This window comes from Myxocyprinus asiaticus, chromosome 42 (assembly GCF_019703515.2).
Source record: "Myxocyprinus asiaticus isolate MX2 ecotype Aquarium Trade chromosome 42, UBuf_Myxa_2, whole genome shotgun sequence".
Taxonomy (NCBI): Eukaryota; Metazoa; Chordata; class Actinopteri; order Cypriniformes; family Catostomidae; genus Myxocyprinus; species Myxocyprinus asiaticus.
In genome coordinates this window covers 33,729,007-33,753,114 of record NC_059385.1, presented here as the reverse complement: position 1 = coordinate 33,753,114, position 24,108 = coordinate 33,729,007, and the positions used below count along the sequence as shown (strand labels likewise).

At 38.5% G+C, this 24,108-nt stretch overlaps 1 protein-coding gene across 7 annotated transcripts in view; it reads right to left on the bottom strand.

The window, feature by feature from the left end:
• Positions 1-24,108, bottom strand: part of LOC127432330 (peptidyl-glycine alpha-amidating monooxygenase B-like) — a 349,064-nt gene that overhangs the window by 262,393 nt on the left and 62,563 nt on the right. For 6 of the 7 annotated variants that reach the window (XM_051683244.1, XM_051683248.1, XM_051683251.1 and 3 more), the window contains one exon: positions 4,841-4,898. In XM_051683244.1, the coding sequence (XP_051539204.1) occupies positions 4,841-4,898 (58 nt within the window). Of the gene's footprint in view, positions 1-4,840; positions 4,899-6,225; positions 6,243-24,108 lie in introns of those variants that run through there. The other variant, XM_051683249.1, reaches the window with a different exon arrangement.

Genomic DNA, 24,108 nt, shown 5'->3' with positions numbered 1-24,108 from the left:
CAGCTGTGCCACCTGCTCTGTACTATTTTTGGGAGTAGCATACACCCCCCTAAGCGGCAGATCCTCTGGGAATGGTGATCACTGCTTTTGGAAAAGGTCATGAGGCATCAGTGTATTATTCCCTGCTAATTCAGAGTCTGGGGACGGAGCTTTAACTTCTCTCAAGAGATTATGGGAGAAAGATTTAAACTTGGTACTGGAGGAGGGAGTGTGGGCTGTGATTCTAAAAAACGTCAAGTCTACATCTAGAGATGCTAGGGTGCGCCTTATGCAATTCAAGATTTTACATAGATTTTATTGGACCCCCTCTAGATTGTATAGGCTTGGTCTTAAAGACACACCCACCTGCTGGCGATGCCAATCGGAGGATGGAGACACGGCCCATATTTTCTGGTGGTGTGTTGAGATCGAGAAATTGTGGTTGAAGGTTCAGAGTTTTGTGTGTGACGTGTTGGGCACTCGGGTTTCGTTTTGCCCCAGACTCTGTGTTTTGGGTGATGGGGCGGTCATCGATGTGGGGAATAAACACACAAAAAATTGGGTTCTGACCAGTGTAATGATCACCAGGCAAATTATTTTAAGGGGATGGAGGTCGGCTGGGGCGCCCCCATTTCAGGAGTGGTGCACGGAGATGGGGAGGGTGGCGGCTTTTGAGGACGTGTCATTTAGAAGACTGGGTAACTTAGATTTGTTTGTTGGGAAATAGGGCAACTGTTTGGAGTTTTTGAGGGCTCTCAGGGATGGGCAGTGGAGAGAGAAGTAGAGGTATAAATGTGTGTGATAATTATATATGTATTTTTTTGGTTGTTTGTTTGTTTGCTTTTTGTTTTTTGTATATACTCTTGTGTGACCACTTTGTTTGTTGAGGGTCAGGGCGGGGGTTGGGGATTGGGAGGGGTAATTGTGGTGTTTAAATGTTGACTATGTATATATGTTTTGCTTTTCTTTATTTACTGTAGGAATCAATAAAAAAATAATAATAAAAAAAACAAAAAAACTACTTTTTTTACTGGTACATTTTAAGGTTAGTGGAGCAAAAAACCTAGCTGCCTAATAATTGATCTCACTAGTATTTTAGAAAATTGTTGCAACTCCCCTGAGAAACACAACTCTTGCTTTTTCTTTGTTTAATATTCAGTTTTGGAACTAAATTAGGTTTAAGGAATCACTGACAGCATTGTTTCTATTTAACAGTAAAATTAGAAATGAGAAACAATAACTGCCTAATAATTCTGCACGCAGTGTATTAGATGCCACATTGCGATGTCAATTTTGTCTTTACTGGATTTTTCCAGGATGTGTGTGAATGAAAGCACAGATTCTGTGAAAGCTCTGGCAGTGTGAATGAACAAAATCCTGCAATTTCAGGAATCTCTGGCCACGTTCACACAACAGCAGAATACAGTTGTCAGTCCTGTATTTGAGTGCTAAGTACAGTTACGTTTACACACAGGCTGGTTATTTACGAGAGTGACAACCACATTCTATAATCGAACTGACACCCCCAGATTTTCAGGATTCACAACCTCATTTTCGTCAAACCCACACTGTGTGAACAGAACCGTACTGGACAGCTAGTAGTTAATCACATCAGATAATGTGAGAGCCACAGTATTTTGTACACGCGTTTCTTGTGTTAATCATGACGGGTTTTGTTACAGTAACTTACGGAGAAGTAGAAATGCTGCATGCCATTTGAAGATCCAGCCGCTGTCTTCCATCGGAGCTGCTCATGTAAACGAGCCACGTGACACAAATGCTGCGCTCTGAACTTGGTTAAAAATCATTCAAAGCCGCTGTCAGTTAATTATGATCCGATGGATGAACTCGTGCCTCAACTGGACTTGCTTATAAAATAACTCTGCTTCAATTGCGATAAGACATGCCGGTGTTATGTATGTGCCATATTTGATATTTACTTAAGTCACAGTCACTATGGTTACAGATTTTAGAAAGGGGCTTGTCTTCGGTTGTTCGTTCATACAGACAGTATTCAAGCCGCAACTGTAAGCTATTATATGAACAGGATATTTCAAGCAAATACTAAGTAAATACAGTTGTCAATCCCAAACACTGAATGTGTAAACATAGCCTATGTGTGAAAGAGGCTACAGATGTCCAACCGTGCTTAAATGTACTGTCACTGCGTTATAGCCGCCAGAGACCAATTTACATTCACAGCAACAAAGATTTCTAATCCAAAATCCTTAGTTCTTTGTAGTAATACTAAGCAATTGACCCTTCGCTAAGCCCCACCTTAAAAGTGTTTCTCCATTACTCTGAAAGCTTTGCCTTTTTACAATGAGAGCCTATGGCAGTAATGTGTGCTTGAGTAGTTTTAAGCGGGATTTTATCTAAATGATCCAAAAAATAAAAACATTGTTGCTGGGTCACTTGTAATAGTGACACGAGGTACCTAGAGAGGATACATGCAGTGTTTTTTCTTTCTTTTTAAGAAAATATTTAAATAAATGTTGAGAAGAGCATGCTATGGATTAAAGTGCGTCAGTTTAGCGAAGGGTACATTTTCTGTTTAAATAGCTTCTAGAAAACCCATCTTGATAATTCCATCATGTTCAAAAATAGTACATGATGTACTGTACATGAAGGCTACAGGAAACATTGAACACTGATGGATATCAAACAGATTTCAATTGGATTGTGTGATTGTCATTCCAATATGGTTGAACACCATACCTATATTATATTGGCAGTGAGTGTTGAAGGAGGACTGTTGGCTGGGCAGTAAATCTCCCACTGCTTGAGCCTGACAAAAAAGTATGTCTATAATCAATCAGTCACAGCTGCTGCTGCTAGCATCTCAATATTATGTGATTTCAATGGCCTGGGTGACTTGTGTAAAGATCTGCCTGACCAAACAACAGGATGGAGAATACTACAAAAAAACAATTTCTACTCTTGTGTTTTACACGGATTACTGCATCAATCTCAAATCCTCGGTGCTCACGAACCACAACACCTATACAACAAATCCTTCCAGCCCCGCCTCTTCGGACCTGGGAGCGTGACAAGGGGAGGGAAAAAACAACAACAAAAAAACGAGAGGGAAAGGCCAACACGGAGTGACAGCAGGAGAGAGAGAGGAGAAAGAGAAAAAAAAAACCTTACTCGCCGGTTCTCCGATACGCCGTTGCCTGGTCCTCGGCCACTCCTCCACCCTCTAGTGAACGACAGCCGCGCCTCTCCGGACGGATCAGAGGCAGTCCCTCCAGCCCCTGGCGGACGGAACGCCCCGCCGCGTTTTGGTGGATGGTGGGGTCTCCCCCGCCCCTGGCAGCGGTTCTCCCGCTCCAGGCAGTCGGCCAGGAGCCCCTCCCCGCTCGCGGTCAGTGGTCCTCTCTTGACCCCGCCACGTTTTAGCGGCCGGTAGGGGTCTCCTCTGCACCTGGCAGTGGCCCTGACCACTCCAGGTGGTCAGCTAGGAGACCCTCCTCCCCTCGGGGTCGGCGGCTGTTCCTCCGCTCTCAGGCGGCCGGGCTCCTCCGTCTCCCAGCGGATGGCCGCGGCTGCTCCGTTAGGGGGTGGATGGTAGTGGCAAAGACACTACTATGGCACATCCCTCCTCCTTCCCGGATTTCGGCACCAGTGTAACAAAGTTCAATGGAAAGGATGAGGCGAGAACCGGCTTGACAATATAAATAATCCTTTAATAAAACAAAAGGACACAAACATAAACACATGCAGGGCAGCTGCCCGTAACACTCTCTCTCTCGAACTGCCGCCTCCGGTCGCCTTTATCCCTCTTGAGGGCTTGATTAGCCTGATTAGGGGCCGGGTGTGCAGCATCATGACCCGGCCCCGCGCTCCTCCCTGCCACAGAGACATTATCACGAACCATGGAATTAGTTTTCACTGTTATGCCGACGATACTCTGCTATATATTTCCTCGAGGTCTGATGAAATTTCACAATTTTCCAAGTTAGCAAAGTGTTTCAATGATATCTGGATTGCTAGAAATGTCTGCTCTATTCTGACAAAACAGAGGTATAAGTTATTGGATCAAAAACCTCTTTAAATAAGATACTAGATATAATTTGACTCTCGATGGATGTACTGTTACATCGTCTTCGACCATTAAGTACTTGAGTGTTATGTTTGATAGCAATCTGTTCTTTGAAAATCACACTTTCAGTGTCTGTAGAACAGCATTCTTTCACCTCAGAAATGTTGCTAAGTTATGACATATGCTCTGACATATTTCTGATTCCGAAAAGCTAAATCATGCGTTCATGACCTCAAGACTAGATTATTGTAATGATTTACAGGGAGGATGTCCTGCAGGTTCAATAAATAAGCTTCAGTTGATTGAAAATGCAGCAGCTAGATTGCTGACTAGAACCAAGAAATACGTTCATTTCAGCCCCATTTTAATCGCCGCTACATTGGCTACCTGTTAAGTTTTGTATAAATTAAAAAATTCTGCTTATTACTTATAAAGCTTTGAATGGTCTAGCTCCTCAGTTCTTAAGTGACCTTCTATCACGCTATAATCCATCACGCTCACTATGATCGCAAAATTCCGGCCTATTGATTGTACCTAGAATATCAAAATCCACAAAAGGTGGTAGATCCTTTTCCTAATTGGCTCCTTAACTATGGAATAGCCTTCACAGCAGTGTTTGGGGACTCAGACACTCTCTTTCAGTTTAGGTCTAGACTAAAGACTCATCTCTTCAGCCAGGCATATACCTAATTTATCCATCAACTCATAGTTATGCTGCATTGATTATTCAGGTCTGCCGGAACCAGAAACAATTTTCACATTTATTATCATTTATTTATGAGACTCTCTATTGTTATATTTGGTATGTCTACTCACCTATATAGGCCTCCTGTGATGTGGGGACAGGAACAGCCATACAGAAGTAGCTGTCAGACTGTTAAGAAACAAACACATATATTAGACTAAATTTTCCACCAACATTTATTGCTGCTCTGATACTGCAAACAAGGTCAAGTAGTAAATATAGTTACAGTACTTTGCGAAACTGGGCTATGAGTGTATGGCTTTACTGGTTGTTTAGATCAGTGTTACTATCAGAAATAATTAATAATTATTTCTGTAGTTATTAATCAATATTTAAATTAATCAATTGAATCTAACTCATTAAAACCTCATATGGGGCTCCAGTAAATGTAGTGTGCTACGTTTAGGAGCAAGTTTGGTTACTAGCAATAATTAATAATTATCAAAGATAATTATTAATTATTAAAATCAATAGAACATTGATGAGAATCAATGTTAGCTTTTTTAATCCTTTAAAATCAACAATTATCAAAGATAATCGTTAATTGTTAACATCGATGAAACATTAATTAAAATTAACACTAGCTTATTGATCATTCAAATTCAACAACCATCAAAGATAATTATCAATTATCAAAAATCAATAGAATATTAATAAGGATTAACATTGACGGGGCACCACCCTGGAATCAGAGACTAATAACCAAATAGTAAAACAGTCTCAATATTAGATTGTTTTCTTAGGAAAATCGACATCCGAAGAATATCGATTTTCCGAAAAAAAACAAAAAGAAAAACAATGAATGAAGGTTTGAATCCGAGCACTGACATCCCATCAGCATGACACAGGCATATGCAAAACAAACCAAAACACTTCTCTTTGTAATATAATCAAAGTTTATTTATGCAGTAATATCAATTAATAATTAATACAATGCAATCAATAAACTTCCGACTTACAACTACAAACTAAACAGTAATATGATTAGATATGGAAATGAAAATAATCCTATAACACATAAGGGGTGTGTGTGTGTGTGTGTGTGTGTGTGTGTGTGTGTGTGTGTGTGTGTGTGTGTGTGTGTGTGGGTGTGTGGTTAGTACGAGAGAGAGAGAGAGAGATGATTAAGTGACAGCCCTAAAGCTGATTTCGCGATAGTGGGAGAGAAAGCAGCTGTGTTTACCACTCAGAGATGCGGTGGACGGCTCGTAAAAGTCCCGCGTTATTTGACTCTTTAATGGATGAACTCAGTTGCTGTCTCACCCGCGATGGCGAAATTGCACAACAATCCAATTTGGTTGGACCACAATACAGCAAAACAAATTTGTGATAATTAATACCCTGAGTATTAATAATGAGCGGACATGGCGGTCCGTAAACTGTACAAGCAAAAACCTTGAAACACAAGAATAACACACTATAATATTCTATCTCTGCCCAGACGTAAACCTCTTACTTGAATCGCATGAGGACACAGGTAGAATGTGTTTTCCTCCGTCCTTTAACTCTGACCTGGTTCCTTGAGGCTCGGGTGATGACGGGAGGCTGTTTCCTCGCTCTGTCGGTGGGCGGCACGGCTGTTGATTCTCAGCGGGCTGGCAGAGAACTCAGAAATGTTGACTTGATTGAAGATGGAAGAGAAATCTTTAATCTCTTCACTTCTGTAGGCAAACGGATGAAGATGCGAATTGCTCGGCGGTCTCCTTCGGATCCGTTAGAATGTTTGGTTGAACACAGAGTAATCTCAACTCGTCCAGCGAGATGGAGATTGTATGGCTACAGTTTCAAGTCGGACGTTACTTCCTTGTGCCATGAGGTTGCACCGGAGAGCAGCGAAGAGCTGCGTCCACACGCTGCAAACAAAGTCGCTGGAAGCCAATCACGAAAGCATTTCAGAGGTATTTCTACTCATGATGATGTCATGTTTGAGGGACGTTCTGTTGTGTGCCTCATCCAATAGGAGTTGAGAGTTCGATCCTTTAGTGAGCAAGGCTTCATGGGATTTGCAGTCTGTTTTGGACTCCCTTTGTTTGATTTTGGCACGATTTTTATCAGTAAGATTTACGATTTGGAATGTGGGGGCTTGAGTTAGGTTTTTACGACTGTGTTAGGCCTGCCTTTGTCTTCTATCTGAATACATGAGGCCCAACATGAGTCAGCCTGGGCTTTGATGTGTGTGGTTCTGGGCCAATGATAGACCAATTCAACTCACATCAGTACCACAGCAATTAACAGAATGAAATCATAAAATGATATATTGTTTTTGATGTTATTGAGTGATTCTCGTAAAACTAAGCTTGATTTCTATTTAAAATCATTTTGAAATTAAATGTAAAACTTTAACATAAATGATACACATTGTGCACAGAGATTACAACGGATTTCATGCTTTGTTAGATTTTGGATAGAATTTTCAGGTTAATTTCTCATTACCACAACGTGTCCAAATTCAAAATTAGGACCATTAAATGTAGTATAAACATAATATATATACAGTATAAATATTTTTCCACAGCAAAGTTTTTGTCTGTCAATTAAGTCCACGAGTTGGGAGGTTAAAAAATAAGTGTTCTTCACTTTTAACTGCTATTTCCAATAAACACACAGTCTGGGTTCATGCTTCACTTGACGCCTGCATCTTACTCCTACCCCCATTGCCTTGTGTAATACCGATGGGATGGGAGACCTCCTGGGGAAAACTAAGGTTGCTGCTGGAAGAGGTATTAGGGAGGCCAGCAGGGGGTACTCACCCTGCATTCTTTGTGGATCCTAATGCTCCAGTATAGTGATGGGGACACTATACTGTAAAAAAGGCCACCGTCCTTTGGATGAGACATTAAACCGGGGTCCTGACTGGGGGACCTTGGTTTAATGACCTCTGTGGTCATTAAAAATCCCAAGACATTTCTCGAAAAGAGCAGGGGTGTTACCCCGGTGTCCTGGCCAAATTCCCCCATTGGCCGTTATCAATCATGGCCTCCTAATAATCCCCTTTCATGAATTGGCTCAATCACTCCACTAATCACATCTATTGTCCAATAGCTGGTGTGTGGTGAGTGCACTGGCGCACTATGGCTGCCGTCGCATCATCCAGGCGGATGCTGCACACTGGTGGTGGTTGAGGAGAGTCCCCTGTTCACTGTGTAAAGCGCTTTGAGTGTAGTGTCAGAAAATCGCTATATAAATGTAACATTCATTCATTCATTCATTCATTCATAATATCATATAGGCTGTGTCAATGGATGTTCAACTTTTGGAGCTATTTGCATTATAAAATAAAGAGTTGCAATGTTAAAACGACCGATTGCTTGCATGTACGACAGCGCATGGTGGATTTATAGCCAAAAGAAGCAGCAACATTTTTTTAGCAGGTGAAAAATATCCCATTCATTTTTGTAATAGGCTTTTAATATCATATTTTTATTCCCTCCCACAAATGGTTTATTTAAATCTCAAACAGCATATGTGGTATAAAGAAATGGAAGACTCTCCTTCTCTTAACACAACGGTAAAGAACCACCAAGTAACGGTAATAAAAATAATAATAACAATATCCACTATACAATATAAGGTAAAATAAACATTTGATACAACATTAATGAACATAAATAAATGCCCTTTCATGCACACATGTTTGTCGGACAAGATGTTTATTTGCACTCTTTGTATGGTGGATTTAATCATTCAAAGCTCAAGTGTATGACGCAAACATCAGCAGCCTACTGCGATCAGCAGTATCTAGTTTAAAGTTTTAAGAAACTTGAATGTCAAACACAAGTCAGTCAGACTCTTGTGGTTGTGGATGAGTGAGATTGTGTCCCGAAAATTATAAAAATTCTGTATTTATCCAAACTTTCTGATTGCAAATGTGTTGTGTGAAAGTTTGCAAAGAGTAGGGGAGAGCAGGTCACAAACTAATGTGGGGCTAGTTGTAGCACACATGGTTAAAACGTTTCCACACAAACTGGTTAGATGAAACTTAATTTGTTTACATGTTGACATATCAACACTGTGTAGACAAAAAAATGCACCAAAATTTAAAAATTTAGAAGATGTCACCAAAAGTTCATTTTACAGAAGCAAAAGTCAAAATTCTCACGAAAATTAATTTTCATCTCTGTTTTTACTGTTTATTCAAAATGAGGCAAACTCAAAATCTGTTAGAACAAACTATTAAATTCCATGCAGTCAGATATGTAATTTACATAATTCCCCTTTAAACTTATCTTCTATTTATTTAATTACCGGTAGATCAGAGACAGTTGTTAGAGGGGGGATTTTACGCTGTCATATCTCATGTTACAATATGCCCCTCACCTGTTACAATGTGTCCCGCCTATGGGGCACGTTGTAACATTTCACTTTCCTTCTTTCCAGGTAGATGGCAAAAAAAATATGTGCTGTATTCATGAAACAAGACCACATTTGTACCAGACATGTATAAAATTATTGTGAAAAAAGAAAAATACTTTGAACTCCAAGTGCATTTACACAAACTTAAGAAAACCAAAAAGTGTTTGTTTGTGCCCTGCTCTTCCTGTGTAAGAGTAAAATTTTAGAAATATTAGTAGTTTAATGTTTTTAATGATTTAAGTGCTATCATAGGGGGAGCTTTTTTTATTTTATTTGTTAGTTTTCTTCTTATTAGGGGCCAAGCCACAAAGCCCTATAGGAAACGTACATAGGAAAATGATGAAATTTGGCACACTAATAGGGATGGGCATGAATAGGGCCCAAAGCAAATTTGGGGTCTCTCTAGGACAAACTCTATAGCACCACCACCATGTCAAAAATGCACTTTTCTTTTGTGCATATCTTTTGAACCATTTGTCCTAAAGACATCATAATTTTATGTCTGATTACTCTCCTCCTGATTGATTCAAATGAACTCCTTACATTAAATCTCCGCCAATTACATGTCCAACATCTTGGATTATGATGTTTACAATTTAAAAGTTTCACACCCTTCAAACTTTGTCCGATTTAACCAAACAATATCTTGAAACATTCTCCAGACCGAGTCCCATAAAAATGACTGTAAAGAATTTGTATTTTTGCTTTAGTTTAAAAGTTTCGGCATCGCAAATTTAACAAGTACAATGTGAAAATGGATTTGAGGCTGTTTCCCGGCAACAATGTGTCCAATCGAAATGATTGATGGTATGCTTCATCAGGACTATGATCTGAGGGCACAGGCAAAGATTGGAGACAGCACTATCTATGGGTCAAAAGATGTGAAAATGGCTATTTTTGCCCATAACTTTTTAACCGTATGTTGGTGTCTGTGGATTCTGTGGGTCATGAGGATTCCAAAGATGTCCCCATATCAGCTGTGCTGCCTCTCAGCCACATTTAATTTTATTAAAATGCTAAATATCTTTTGAATGCCTTGTCGGATTTGAATGAAAATTGGTATGCCTCTTTGACATCACGGTACCGGAGCAGTTTGGAGACAGCCCCACATAGTGGTCAAAATGCATAGTAAATTTAGACAAAACTTTTGATGTATCATTGCTTTTTCAGAAAATGCAGAGAGAATAAAAAAAAAAAGTCTTTATTTATTTTGTTTAAAATCTGCTGACTCATTATCACCTGTTCACCATGAGGCTATGAAGAGTACTGGTCCGTGTGCCATACCTCTTAACCATGGAGATTGAAAGGGTACTGGTTTGAACCTCACTCCAGACAACTTGTCAACTGTTTATAAGATACAATAAACTTTATATCTGGACTGTTCTTTCTTTCAGTTGTGTTTGATATCAGCCATATCGGCTTTCCACCATTTAGAATTTTATAATAAAATATAGTATCTTTTGAAGGCTTTTTCGGATTTGAATGAAAATTGGTATACATCATCGACATCATGTCTTGAGGATACTTGTGCCACCTATAGTTAAAAAGATAACCCACACAATTGTACTGACTCTAAACTCTAAGCTCTTTGCCACTCTTTGAGCATGCCGACTGAGATGCTCAGTGTGTTAATGCACTGGTTTGTAGTTCTAAAGCAGTGATTATCAACATTTTTGACTCCAAGGCCCCCCACTGTCCAAGACAATATTTGAAGGTCCCCTCGCCTGAAACTAGACGTGTCTAATTAAAATTAATCATGGATACTTTTTTATTCTAGAAGTTTCATAAAGAGTCTGTTTATAATTTGTGGGCATACATCTTAAAGTATTTTTAGCATTTTAATTAAGTTGGATTATTTTAATTATTTTAAGTCATCTTGAGACCCTCTAGAGGGTCCCGGCCCCCTGGTTGAGAACCAGTGTTCTAAAGGACCTGGGTTCAAACCCCCAGCAAGGCAAGTCATCTAGCTTGATAATATGGTTTCTGGGCTTTTCTCCAATTAAATTTTTATTTTCCTCTTTGTTGAGAAGTTACATGAATACGAAGTTGATAATGGTGACTGTTATGTTTGGCTGTAATTCCTCTTACCTTGGTATGCCCCTTTGTTGTCTGTCAATGTTGTGGCAGTTTGGTGTAGTGGATGGTACACTGACCTGTGAAACGGAAAGGTGTAGGTTCGAGACCATCTTGAGGTGTATGGGGTGCATTTGAATCAAGAGTCTTGTGTATATATTTATCTTTTGAACGCTTTGTCAGATTTAAAAGAAAATTGTTATGCATCATCAACGTCATGTACTGAGGGTACCTGAGCAATTTGGAGACAGTGCCACATAGTGGTCAAAATTCTTAGTCAATGTAAACATAGCATTTGATGTATCATTAGTTCACTATTTTAAGTTTTTAGAAAATGCAGAGAGAAATTTCTAAATGTAGCATAGTGCATATGCAGCGTGGTCTATGCAGCGTTGCTGTGAGCCGTGGAGATCGAAAGAGTACAGGTTAAAGCCCAGCTCCGGGCAACTTGTTATCGTTATTATTATTAATCCTCCCACTGGTAGACTATGGCAATAGGCTATTTAGGGGGGCTTGGCCCCGCAATGACTGCTTGCAGCTATATTTATTATTATCTTTATTATTTTACTTTCCATTTCCCCTGGCATTTTTCGCCCTTCGTTCACAAGTGCGTTATGGTAAATACCTGAAAAATATTTGATATTTTGATATAGGCCTTTGTGTAAGGGACTAAAACAATGACCAACGAGAACCAAATTTCTCTAACTTGACTTGTCACAAACACGATCTACTGCAAAAAAAAAGAGAAGTGAAACCATAAGAAATAATTTTACGTTAAAGGAATGAAAATTCTCTCATCATTTACTCACCCTCATACCATCCCAGATGTGTATGACTTTCCTTCTTCAGCAGAACACAAATGAAGATTTTTAGATTATCTCAGCTCAGTATGTCCATACAATGCATGTGAATAGTGATCAGACCTTTGTAGCTCCAACAATTACATAAAGGAAACATAGTAATAGTAAGCAAGTAATCCATAAGTCTCCAGTGGATAAATCCATATTCTATTCTCAGAAGTGATATGATAGGTGGAAATGAGAAACAGATTCAAATGTAAGTCCTTTTTTATTCTAAATCCCCACTTTCACTTTTACATCTGAAAGTCACATGTGGTGCCTATTTGGTTTCACTTTCCATATGAAAGTTTAAGTTAAAGTGGAGATTTAGAATAAAAAAGTACATAATATTATGTTTCTCACCAACACCTATTATATCACTTCTAAAGATATGGATTTAAACACTGGAGTCATATGGATTACTGCTATGTTTCCTTTATGGGATTTTTTGGAGCTACAAAGGTCTGATCACCATTCACTTGCATTGTATGGACCTACTGAGCTGAGATATTTTTCTAAAAATCTTGTGTTCTGCTGAAGAAAGAAACTTGTACACATCTGGGATGGCTTGATGGTGAGTAAATGATAATAGAATTTTCATTTTTGGGTGAACTATCCCAACCATTCATAGCACAAGGAAAACGCTTGGTGTGGCTTAGTTTCTCTTCGGAGAAAATAAACCTCACCAAAACTCCTCATGTCATGCATTCGTTTGTTGTCAGTTTTCTTATTTGAACCAATGTCACTATTGTTAAGTTTTTTCTTTATAATGGTTTTCTATGTTAAAATGCGTTTAGATTAGAGCTCTTGACGTTGTTAAGTAGTGAATAAAACAAGGAAAGTGTGATAAACAGTGTTTTCTTCCTGGTCATTGTTTTGAGTAGCAATAAAGCCACGTTAAGCACTTCAGAATGTCATTTGAACCCCATAAACCAGAGCATAATAAAATTGAGTGCTATGTAATGCACGCATTAATGCATCAACATAATTAGAATGTGCATACCAAATAAAACTGCTATTAATACTTGAATCATTCGTGGTTGATCGGCATGTGCATAGTATACGCACACAATTAAAATGGCTTGTCCACGTTTTACATGCTTTGATGCTGCCCGCTGCATTACGGTTCCAAGAGCGATTCACAGATCAGCCAAGCACAAGCCGAGCCTCAGCTTCAGCACAAGAAAAGCACAGTTGAAATATTATTATAGCCTAACATAATAGTATATATCAAAACTAAACGTGCAACACTTTCATAAATACATTTATACTCATAGTCAATGATATGAAGTCAACAATAGTTTATTGCCATTTCTTATCAATATTGCTTGCTGTGCATTTTGGTGAGACTGGCTAAAGTGGTCCCATGTGAGAAATGAACTCACTGACCATGTTTACATGCACTTAAGAAAACGGTTTATTCCAGGGTTTTAACAGAAAGCTCCATTCTGAAACGCCATATAAACAAGAACGCTGATTGCCATTTAAAGGATTAAGAGAAAGCGGTTTAACACACCTAGGTTTCCCTCGGAGAACTCGGCTAAATGTTGTCATGTAAACACATCAGCGCCGTTCTGATGGGTGTTTTAAGAGTGCGCGTGCATGGAACAGACTGGGATAACAAATTTCATAGGATGGAGCCCAACAACATGTCAACATAATGGAAAGAATTCAACATTTCTGGGAGTACAGTAGGAAAATCACACACTATAAACGATACCCATTTATACACACAAATGTAAAATATCGACTGTCCCTTACATCCACGTATATGAGCTCATACACTGGGGGAATCCCAGAGTTTTATGTAAGAGGGAAACCCCACTACTGCATTGCAATTCAGCTGTAGGTCAAAATAGTAAGTTAAGGGAAAAGAACACAAACAACTCTGGAATATCTGGAAATAAAGCAAATCAACAGAGTAAAATAGTGAAGTCTTCCTCGTATGCCACGTGCGTTATTTACACAAGTGTCGCTGAAAAATTATGTTGCTGTAGAGAAAGCTGCTTACTGACCAAGCCACGTGTATACAGGCCACATAAATGGTGAATGTAAATGGAAACGCTGTTTTCTTGCAATAAGCTGCTTTCTGGTGTCCATATAAACGTAGTCACTGACTAAACCATTAGTGATCGGTGTTGGTTCAAAGAATGAAACGCGACTGCCCTCTACTGATCATGTCTCTCCTTTACCGCCTAATGTTGCGTCAAACCACGTGATATCACAGGATCTGTTTCCCTTTGACAAGCATTCTCAAATGCCGCATCTGTACATTGCAACTATTATGAATAAGCACTTGCTCAGCCCTAGAAGCGTGACATTGTGGCTACTGGAGGGTGAATTATTGGCAATTCTAAGCATTCACAAATGTACACTTTCAGACATGCTGTAATTCAGATTTATATACCGGTTTGTTTAAAAAAAAAATTATATTATTCTTGAATTCTAAGGTGTCCGTTTTCAAGAGTCATCATGACGGTAGTAATTCTGACTTGCTGTACAGTTAGAGACAGATGTTAAAGATACTGCAAACTTATGTAAAAAAAAAAAAAAAAAAACAACAAATAAAGATGCACATACAAATCTGAATATATTTGATGCAACGCGAGTCACGATAGTGAGGTGGTGGGTGGAGCGATAGAGACAGTTTGAGTGATTATGCGCGCTCTAAGTTTCACTTACTCCAACGTGTGCGTTCTCAGTGTCACTCAAAAATGCGTGCTCTCAAGCTCTCATCAGTCACTCATCCCAGCGCTATTTTGTGAGAACCCCGATATAAATCAGAGATATATGTTTGTTGCAATACCACTAATAACAACAGTTTAAAGGAGCAATAAGTAATATATTTACTGTACTAAAGCATAAAAATATCATAATATGTTATCAGAGATTTAGGAAACATGCTAAGTTGAAATACTGGCTTCTCCAAATACAGTGCTACAGCCAGTATATCCTACTTTGAAATGTCCGTTCTGTGCCGGAATTTCTGTTTGTGTTTTGGCCTGTGTGATCCCACCCACTGCCCATTTCCCAATAGTATTTTGACACCCCGGGTTACCAGATTTGAAACAAGTTAGTGGACAAACACAGTGTGCTGCAGCCATGGAAGCCAGCAATACATCTAGCTAACACTGACAGAGTTATAAAAAATCCACATGAGCTGGTTTGTAATTTGCAAACAATAAAACATTGCAAACGTATACATTAGCTGATCAACTTACATTGTAAGGCTCGTCGCTTGCCATTATCAGTTTGCTCGTTCCTGTTGCGTGTCCTCAACCTGGCAATCCACGTGAGCTTCGAGTCTGGGGAGTAGGGGGTGGGGGAGACAACTCTCTCCGATATTTAGAATTTGGACTGCAGTACCCATTTTAAACTCTTGATGTCAATGTTACATATTGCGCCAACAGCTACAAAGTTGAAATTATTTGAACTTTGAGCACAGCAATTACAGACCCTCCACGGGAGAACTCCAACAAGCTAGCCAGCCGCTGCAGTCCCTAATCAGTGCTATTTATTGTGTGTTTTACCGTTTTGGGAGTTAAAATGTGACATGCCTCTGTGGTAATTAAATTACACCCCACAAAGGCTGCAAAGTACTTGATTTCGGTCACAAGTCCCATCTGGGTTTGTTTTGTACAACAGATGGCGTTAAGAGGTCCTTTCCTCATCATCTAATCACTAGTTGCTTTCACAGCCTTTCTCAGAAAATTTACAGCAATTTGCAGTTTAGTGGTCATGTGTAGAGGAAGACCGATATATCGGTTTTAGCGATTAATCGGTGGTGATAGTTGCAACAGTTTATTATCATTATTACTTATTATTAATATTTCTCTGTGGCCAGTGCTGGAGGATTCTAGAATGGCTTGGTTCTACAGTAAAAAAGCGGCCTCTAGAACTAAAATAAAAACAATCATGTGGGGATTTGCTGTATCTAAATCTTTCATCACTAACAATATTTATCCACATTTTTATCCTTCAATGCATATTTTGTTATTTTGATTAAATAAATGAAGTGTTCTAAATTGAAGTGAAAGCATACAAAGAAAAATGCAACTGTATGGAAATGTGTCCCATCAGCACATACATCTTGTCTTTAACTTCATATCTTGTGAAAATAATAAATCTCATTCCTCATTAAAACTCATTTGGTGAAATATATATATGGGTGGGAGTGTTTGCGCTTCATGTGAGTATATTGTGAGTATATTCATGCAAACAAACCGTGGGTATATTGTATGTTAATGAAGTGATGCAAAGCACAATTTGCTATTTTCCTGAGAAATAGGTAATTGCACTAAGACTTTCAAAAGCAGGTATTTTTTCAGCGCAAAGTCTAAACTCAGTTCCTACATTTGCAGTTTGGAGATTCCACCAGCAGGTGGTAATAAAGTTCACGTCCAAACTCAAAAAATATTGTGGAACATCAAATTATGTCCCTGGCAATCGACATTTTATGAAACAAAAATTTATGAGATTTGTGTTAAACTATCTTTAGGTCATGGTTTATTTTTCCATTGTTAATATTGTGTTTATATTTAAAATAAGATTTATGATTTAATTTGTACAGGTGTTTTTCCACCTGTTGTCTTGGAGTGATTTTTAAGTCACTACAAAAGGGGCTGGAGAAAGAAGGTGGAGATTGTAAAATGTTTGGAAATGGTCAGATTTTTTTGACCACTTTGTTATTTTGATATATTTTCATTTTGTTTGAAGCGTAATATGAATTTTGAAATATTTTTGGTTAAATTTTTTTGTGTGTGAATTTAAGGAATAACTTTTTTCAAAATCGACAGTAGAAGTACATGCTGTTGGGCCTCATGTATTCAGATAGAAGACAAAGGCAGGTCTAACACAGTCGTAAAACCTAACTCAGGCCCCCACATACCAGGTCATAAATTATCGCACCAAATATATTAAAAATCGCACCAAAATCAAACAAAGGGAGTCCAAAACAGACTACAAATCCCATGAAGCCTTGCTCACTAAAGGATCGAACTCTCAACTCCTATTGGATGAGGCACACAACAGAACATCCCTCAACCATGACATCATCAGGAGTAGAAATACCTCTGAAATGCTTCCGGGATTTGCTTCCAGCAACTTTGCTCGCCGTGTGTAGATGCAGCTCATCGCTGCTCTCAGGTGCAGCCTCCTGGCACAAGGAAGTAACGTCCGACTTGAAACTGTGGCCATACAATCTCCATCTCGCTGGACGAGTTGAGATTACTCTGTGTTCCACTGAACACTCTAACGGATCCGAAGGAGACCGCCGAGCAATCCGCATCTTCATCTGTTTGCCTGCAGAAGTGAAGAGATAAAAGATTTCTCTTCCATCTTCAATCAAGTCGACGTCGCTAATTTCTCCGCCAGCCCGCCGAGAATCAGGTTAAAGGACGGATGAACACACATTCTGCATCCTCATGTGATTCAAGTAAGAGGTTTACGTCTGGGCAAAGATAGAATATTATAATGTGTTATTCTTGTGTACCAAGGTTATTGCTTGTACAGTTTACGGACCGCCATATCCGCTCATTATTAATACTCAGGGTATTAATTATCACAAATTTGATTTGCTGTATTGTGGTCCAACCACATTGGACTGTTGTGCATTTCCGCCATCGTGGGTGAGACCGGCAAACTGAGTTTATCCATTAAAGAATCAAAGACCGGGACAGTTTACGAGCCGTCCACCGCGTCTCTGAGTGATAAACTAACAGCTGCTTTCTCTCCCACGATCGCGAAACCGGCTTTGGGGCCGGCACTTTATTCTCTCTCTCTCTCTCTCGTACTAACCACACACACACACACACACACACACACGCGATCCCTCACAAACATTCTCGGACACATTTTTGGCTAGTAGATAGCTTCGTGATAAAGCTCAGCTTTGTCCCTACGCTATCGTACAAGCGGATACACGCGGTAACTGGTAGACGCCATTGACTGGTTTCTCTCCACCCACATTCGCGGCCATATTCCCTGGCCGGAAGTCGAGAGTCACGTCCGCCATTTTGTGCGCGTCCCTCCTTACACACACACACACACACTTTCACACACACACACCTTATGTGTTATAGGATTATTTTGATTTCCATATCTAATCATATCACTGTTTAGTTTGTAGTTGTAAGTCGGAAGTTTATTGACTGCATTGTATTAATTATTAATTGATATTACTGCATAAATAAACTTTTTTATATTACAGAGAGAAGTGTTTTGGTTTGTTTTGCATACACCTGTGTCATGCTGATGGGATGTCAATGCTTGGATTCAAGCCTTCATTCATTGTTTTCTTCCCGAAAATCGATATTCTTCGGATGTCGATTTTCCTAAGAAAACAATCTAATATTGAGACTGTTATACTATCTGGTTATTAGTCCCTGATTCCAGGGTGGTGCCCTGTCAATGTTGATCCTTATTAATATTCTATTGATTTTTGATAATTGATAATTATCTTTGACGATTGTTGATTTTGAAGGATCAATAAGCTAGTGTTAATTTTAATTAATGTATCATATATGTTAATGATTGGTGATTATCTTTGATAATTGTTGATTTAAAGGATTAAAAAAGCTAACATTGATACTCATCAATGTTCTATTGATTTTAATAATTAATAATTATCTTTGATAATTATTAATTATTGCTAATAACCAAACCCGCTCCTAAACGTAGCACACTACATTTACTGGAGCCCCATATGAGGTTTTAATGAGTTAGATTCAATTAATTAATTTAAATATTAATTAATAACTAAAGAAATAATTATTAATTATTTCTGATAGTAACACTGATCTAAACAACCAGTAAAGCCCTACAATGCCGATACAATCACTGTAAATATTAGCCATGATTATTAGTAATATAAGTAATATAATTAGCCGCAAAATTATTAGTAATAATTAATTTTCTATAATTTAATGGATTGTACATTCAAAACCTGACAAGAATGACATTTTCTATGCTAATAAAAGGACCATATCACTGTCATAATTTGTCAATATCTCTATTCTTCTAATTCATTAGTCCATTTACACTACCAACTTCTAATGAATATGCTGTCTTTTTTTTACATCGCTGATGTTTGACAGGGAATGGACTATATAACAGGATGCAGATGGCGCAATAACTATCATCTACTCCAACCAGTGCAAAGAACTCACACGGAGCTATATAAAATCTCAGAACCTAATGTCAAATTGGTAAATGCGTTAATTGTGTTAAAGAAAAATAACGCATAAAACATTTTAAATTAATCACCTGCATTAATGCATTAATTTTGACAGCTCTAGTTATAACAAAATGTCAAAGACGGTAAAAAAAAATCATAGATACTAATGATTTCTCACTGGAGCAGTTTTGGCCGTTGCAATGGATATATCTTATTTTTGAACGTATCTCTGCTGTGTGATGCTCTCATGGTGTTTCCTGGTGGTTTAGTGGTCTTTGATAGTGACAACAGAACCATTCACAGCCGTTTTCAATTAACATGTAAAGTGTGCCAAGTAGTGTTGTCACAATACCAAAATTTCAGTACTTGGTACCGATACCAGTGAAATTTTACGGTTCTTGATACCAATTTCGATACCACAGCAGAAATATGCTAGTATAGTAATATGGTATTGAACACACTCCTTTAGCCTACTTAAAATTAAATGTCAATGTAAACTAGATTGAAAAGTTTGTGGACAAACTTTAGGTTGGCTTGAAAAAACCTAGCCTGAAAGTTTATAGACAGATAGACAGATAGATAGATAGATAGATAGATAGGCAGGCAAGCAGACAGACAGATTAATCATTTGGTTGCTAGGACATTACCAGGGTGATACCCAAAAGGCTCCTTGCTACCCTGAGTCCAGTGAACGAAACCAGAAGTCTCTACATTGTTCTGGTGCAGATATATGTGATTTGTTACTTGGTTGCTAGGATAACCCCAATTGATTTCTAGGCAGCTACCAAGGTGATAATGAAAAGGCTCCTTGCTAAACTTAGTCAAATGAAACCGGAAGTTTCTACAATGTTATGGTGCAGAAAAATGTTTTGTTGCTTGGTTGCTAGGGTAACCCCATCTGGTTTCTAGGCAATAACAAAGATGATACTCAAAAGGCTCCTTGCTACCTTGAGTCAAATGTACGAAACCGTAAGTCTCTACGATGTTCACATTCAGAGATATGTGATTTGTTACTTGGTTGCTAGGGTAACCCCATCTGGTTGCTAGGCAGTTACCAAGGTGATACTCAAAAGTCTCCTTGCTACCCTGAGTCCAAGGAACAAATCCAGAAGTCTCTAAGATGTTCTGGTGCAGAAATATGTGATTTGTTACTTGGTTGCTAGGCAGTTACCAAGGTGATACTCAAAAGGCTCCTTGCTACCCTGAGTCAAATGAAAGTAACCCAAAGTCTCTATGATGTTCTGGTGCAGATATATGTGATTTGTTACTTGGTTGCTAGGGTAACCCCATCTGGTTGCTAGGCAGTTACCAAGGTGCTACTCAAAAGGCTTCTTACTACCCTGAGTCCAATGAACGAAACTGGAAGTGTCTACAATGTTCTGGTGCAGAGATATGTTATTTGTTACTTGGTTGCTAGGGTAACCCCATCTGGTTGCTAGGCAGTTACCAAGGTGATACTCAAAAGGCATCTTGCTACCCTGAGTCAAATGAAAGAAACCCAAATTCTCTATGATGTTCTGGTGAAGAGATATGTGATTTGTTCCTTGGTTGCTAGGGTAACCCCATCTGGTTGCTAGGCAGTTACCAAGGTGATACTTAACAAGGCTTCTTGCTATCCTGAGTAAAATAAGTCAACCCGGAAGTCTCTACGATGTTCTGGTGCAGAGATATGTGATTTGTTACTTGGTTGCTAGGGTAACCCCATCTGGTTGCTAGGCAGTTGCCATCGTGATCCTAAAAAGGCTGCTTGTTGGACTGAGTGTAATGAGACAAACCTGAAGACTCTATAACATTCTGATCCGGAGATATCCATCTAAGCCATTTTGAATGGCAGTCAATGGGTTTTGGTTGCTAATGTGCACTAAATGGTTGCTAGGTTGTATGCAGTTGCTAGGGTGTTAAAGTGATAAAGTGAAAGAAAGAATAAAAAGAGTGGTGTGATGTAAAGATAGAAAGGAAAGTGATGGAGTGATATATAGATAGATAGAAAGTATGAGTGGTAAATTAGAGCAGCTAAAGGCATATTAAAGGCTGTATACTTTTGAATTTTTGACAGTTGGAGTTTGAATAGTCTGAACATTCCATCAGTGCAAGTGAATGGGGATTTTTCCGATGTTTGATCATCTGCTGTGGGAAAACCTTAAGTCCGATCAGTTAGAAAAGATATAGCACACTATTCGGGATTAGTCTGAAGGTCTGGTGCATGTAGCTTAAAAGTTCTATGAGGAGTTAGAGTCAGAAATGTTAGTCTCAGAATAATAAGAAGAAGAAGTTTAAATAGAATTTCTCAAGCCAACCTAATAACTAGATTGAAAAGTTTGTGGACAAACTTTAGGTTGGCTTGAGAAAGCCTAGCCTGAAAGTTTGAAGTAGTTGTAAAAGCTTGAAGTTTGAAAGTTTTAAGTTTGAATAGTTACAAGTTTTAGTAGTAGTTTTAAAAGTTCAAAGTTTATAGATTATAAGACCATTCATTCTATCACATAAATAGATAGATAGATAGATAGATAGATAGGTAATGACCCTCAGATAAACAGACAGATAGATAGATAGATAGATAGATAGATAGATAGATAGATAGACAGATAGATAGATAGATTTTCTACTTGGTTGCTAGGGTGAGCTAATTTGGTTGCTAGGCAGTTACCAGGGTGATACTCAAAAGGCTCCTTGCTACCCTGAGTCCAATGAACGAAACCAGAAGTCTCTATGATGTTCTGGTGCAGAGATAAGTGATTTGTTACTTGGTTGCTAGGGTAACCCCATCTGGTTGCTAGGCAGTTACCAGAGTGATACTTAATGAGGCTTCTTGCTATCCTGAGTGAAATAAGTCAACCCGGAAGTCTCTACGACATTCTGATGCTGAGATACCCATCTTAGTGATTTTGAATGGAAGTCAATGGTTTTAGGTTGCTTGGGTGCTCTAAATGGTTGCTAGTGCGTGGCTAAATAGTATCCGTGATGACACTTGAAGACTGATTGCTCACCCAATTCAAACAAGCCAACTCTCATGTCTGAAGGACATTCTGATCAGGAGATATCCATCTAAGCCATTTTGAATGGCAGTCAATGGGTTTTGGTTGCTAGGGTGCACTAAATGGTTGCTATGTTGTATGCAGTTGCTAGGGTGTTAAAGTGATGGAGTGAAAGAAAGAATAAAAAGAGTGATGAAAGATAGAAAAGAGAGTGATGGAGTGATAGATAGAAAGTATGAGTGGTGGAGAGATAGGAAGTAGATTGAATCCTCTAAAGGAGTTATTACAGGGAAAAGTTTTCACACCTTCAATTTAAAATCAGTCCTGTTTGGAAGTCTGATACGGGAATACCGGAAGTCCGATCAGTAGAAAAGATATAGCAATCCGAGTCAGACCAGTCTGATGGTGAGTTTGGTGCATGTATCTTAAAAGCTCTAGGAGGAGTTAGAGTCAGAAATTTTAGTCTCAGAATAATAATAATAATAATAATAATAATAATAATAAGTTTAAATAGAATTTCAGTAGACTGGCTTTCTCAAGCCAACCTAATAACTAGATTGAAAAATTTGTGGACAAACTTTAGGTTGGCTTGAGAAAGCCTAGCCTGAAAGTTTGAAGTAGTTGTAAAAGCTTGAAGTTTGAAGGTTTTAAGTTTGAATTAGTTACAAGTTTATGTTGTAGTTTTAAAAGTTCAGAGTTTAAAGATTATAATACCATTCATTCTATCAGATAGATAGATAGATAGATAGATAGATAGATATGTTCTGGTTCAGAGATATGTGATTTGTTACTTGGTTGCTAGGGTAACCCCATCTGGTTGCTAGGCAGTTACCAAGGTGATACTCAAAAGGCACCTTGCAACCCTTATTCTAAATGAAAGCAACCCGAAGTCTCTATAATGTTCTGGTGCAGAAATATGTGATTTGTTACTTGGTTGCTAGGGTAACCCCATCTGGTTGCTAGGCAGTTAACAAAGTGATACTCAAAAGGCTCCTTGCTACCCTGAGTCTAATGAACAAAACCGGAAATGTCTACGATGTTCCAGTGCAGATATATATGTTTTGTTACTTGGTTGCTAGAGTGAGCTCACTTGGTTGCTAGGCAGTTCCTAGAGTGATACTAACAAGGCTGCTTGCCAACAATGAAGTCTCTATGATATTTTGATCTTTTTTATTTTAGTATCGACTTGGTACCGAAGTACAGGTACTTTTGACATAACAAGTGCCATGGGGCACTTAAATCGGTTATCGGATTGGAATTGGCCTCAAATTTCCTGATCGGTGCACCACTACATTTTTTTGTCCTTTTTGGAGCTTAACAGTAATCACCATTCACTTTCATTACATGGTAAAGAACAGCATAAACATTCTTCTACAAACGTCTTTTGAGTTACACGTCTGGAAAAAAAATAATCATATGGGTCTGAACCACATGAAGGAGAGTAAATGATGACTATTTTCAATTATGGGTGACCTACTCTTTTAAATGAGTTGCAGGTACCGTTTCATGTTGTCTTTAAACACCACAGCTTTCAATCCAATTTATATTACCCAAACACACAACAAACCTAACAGGAGACCAATTAAAAATTTGCTGAGTTACACACTCCTATATACATCTAATAAACCAGAATCCCCAAAACCTTCACAGGGACAAATAGGAAAAATGCCTTAATGATAATGTTGTTCGATCAATTATTTAAGTCTTCAGTGTTAAGTTTCTTCATTGAGGGGTCTATACAGCAGCCCTCTACAGCAGCGCTCAACACCAGAGATGAATCACTTTGCAATAAGGTTCCATTTGTTAACAACAGTTAACAACATTAGTTAACAACATTAGTTAACATGAACTAACAATAAACAATACTTAAGCATTTATTAACCTTAGTTCATGTTAATTTCAACATAAACCAATACATTTTTAAAATC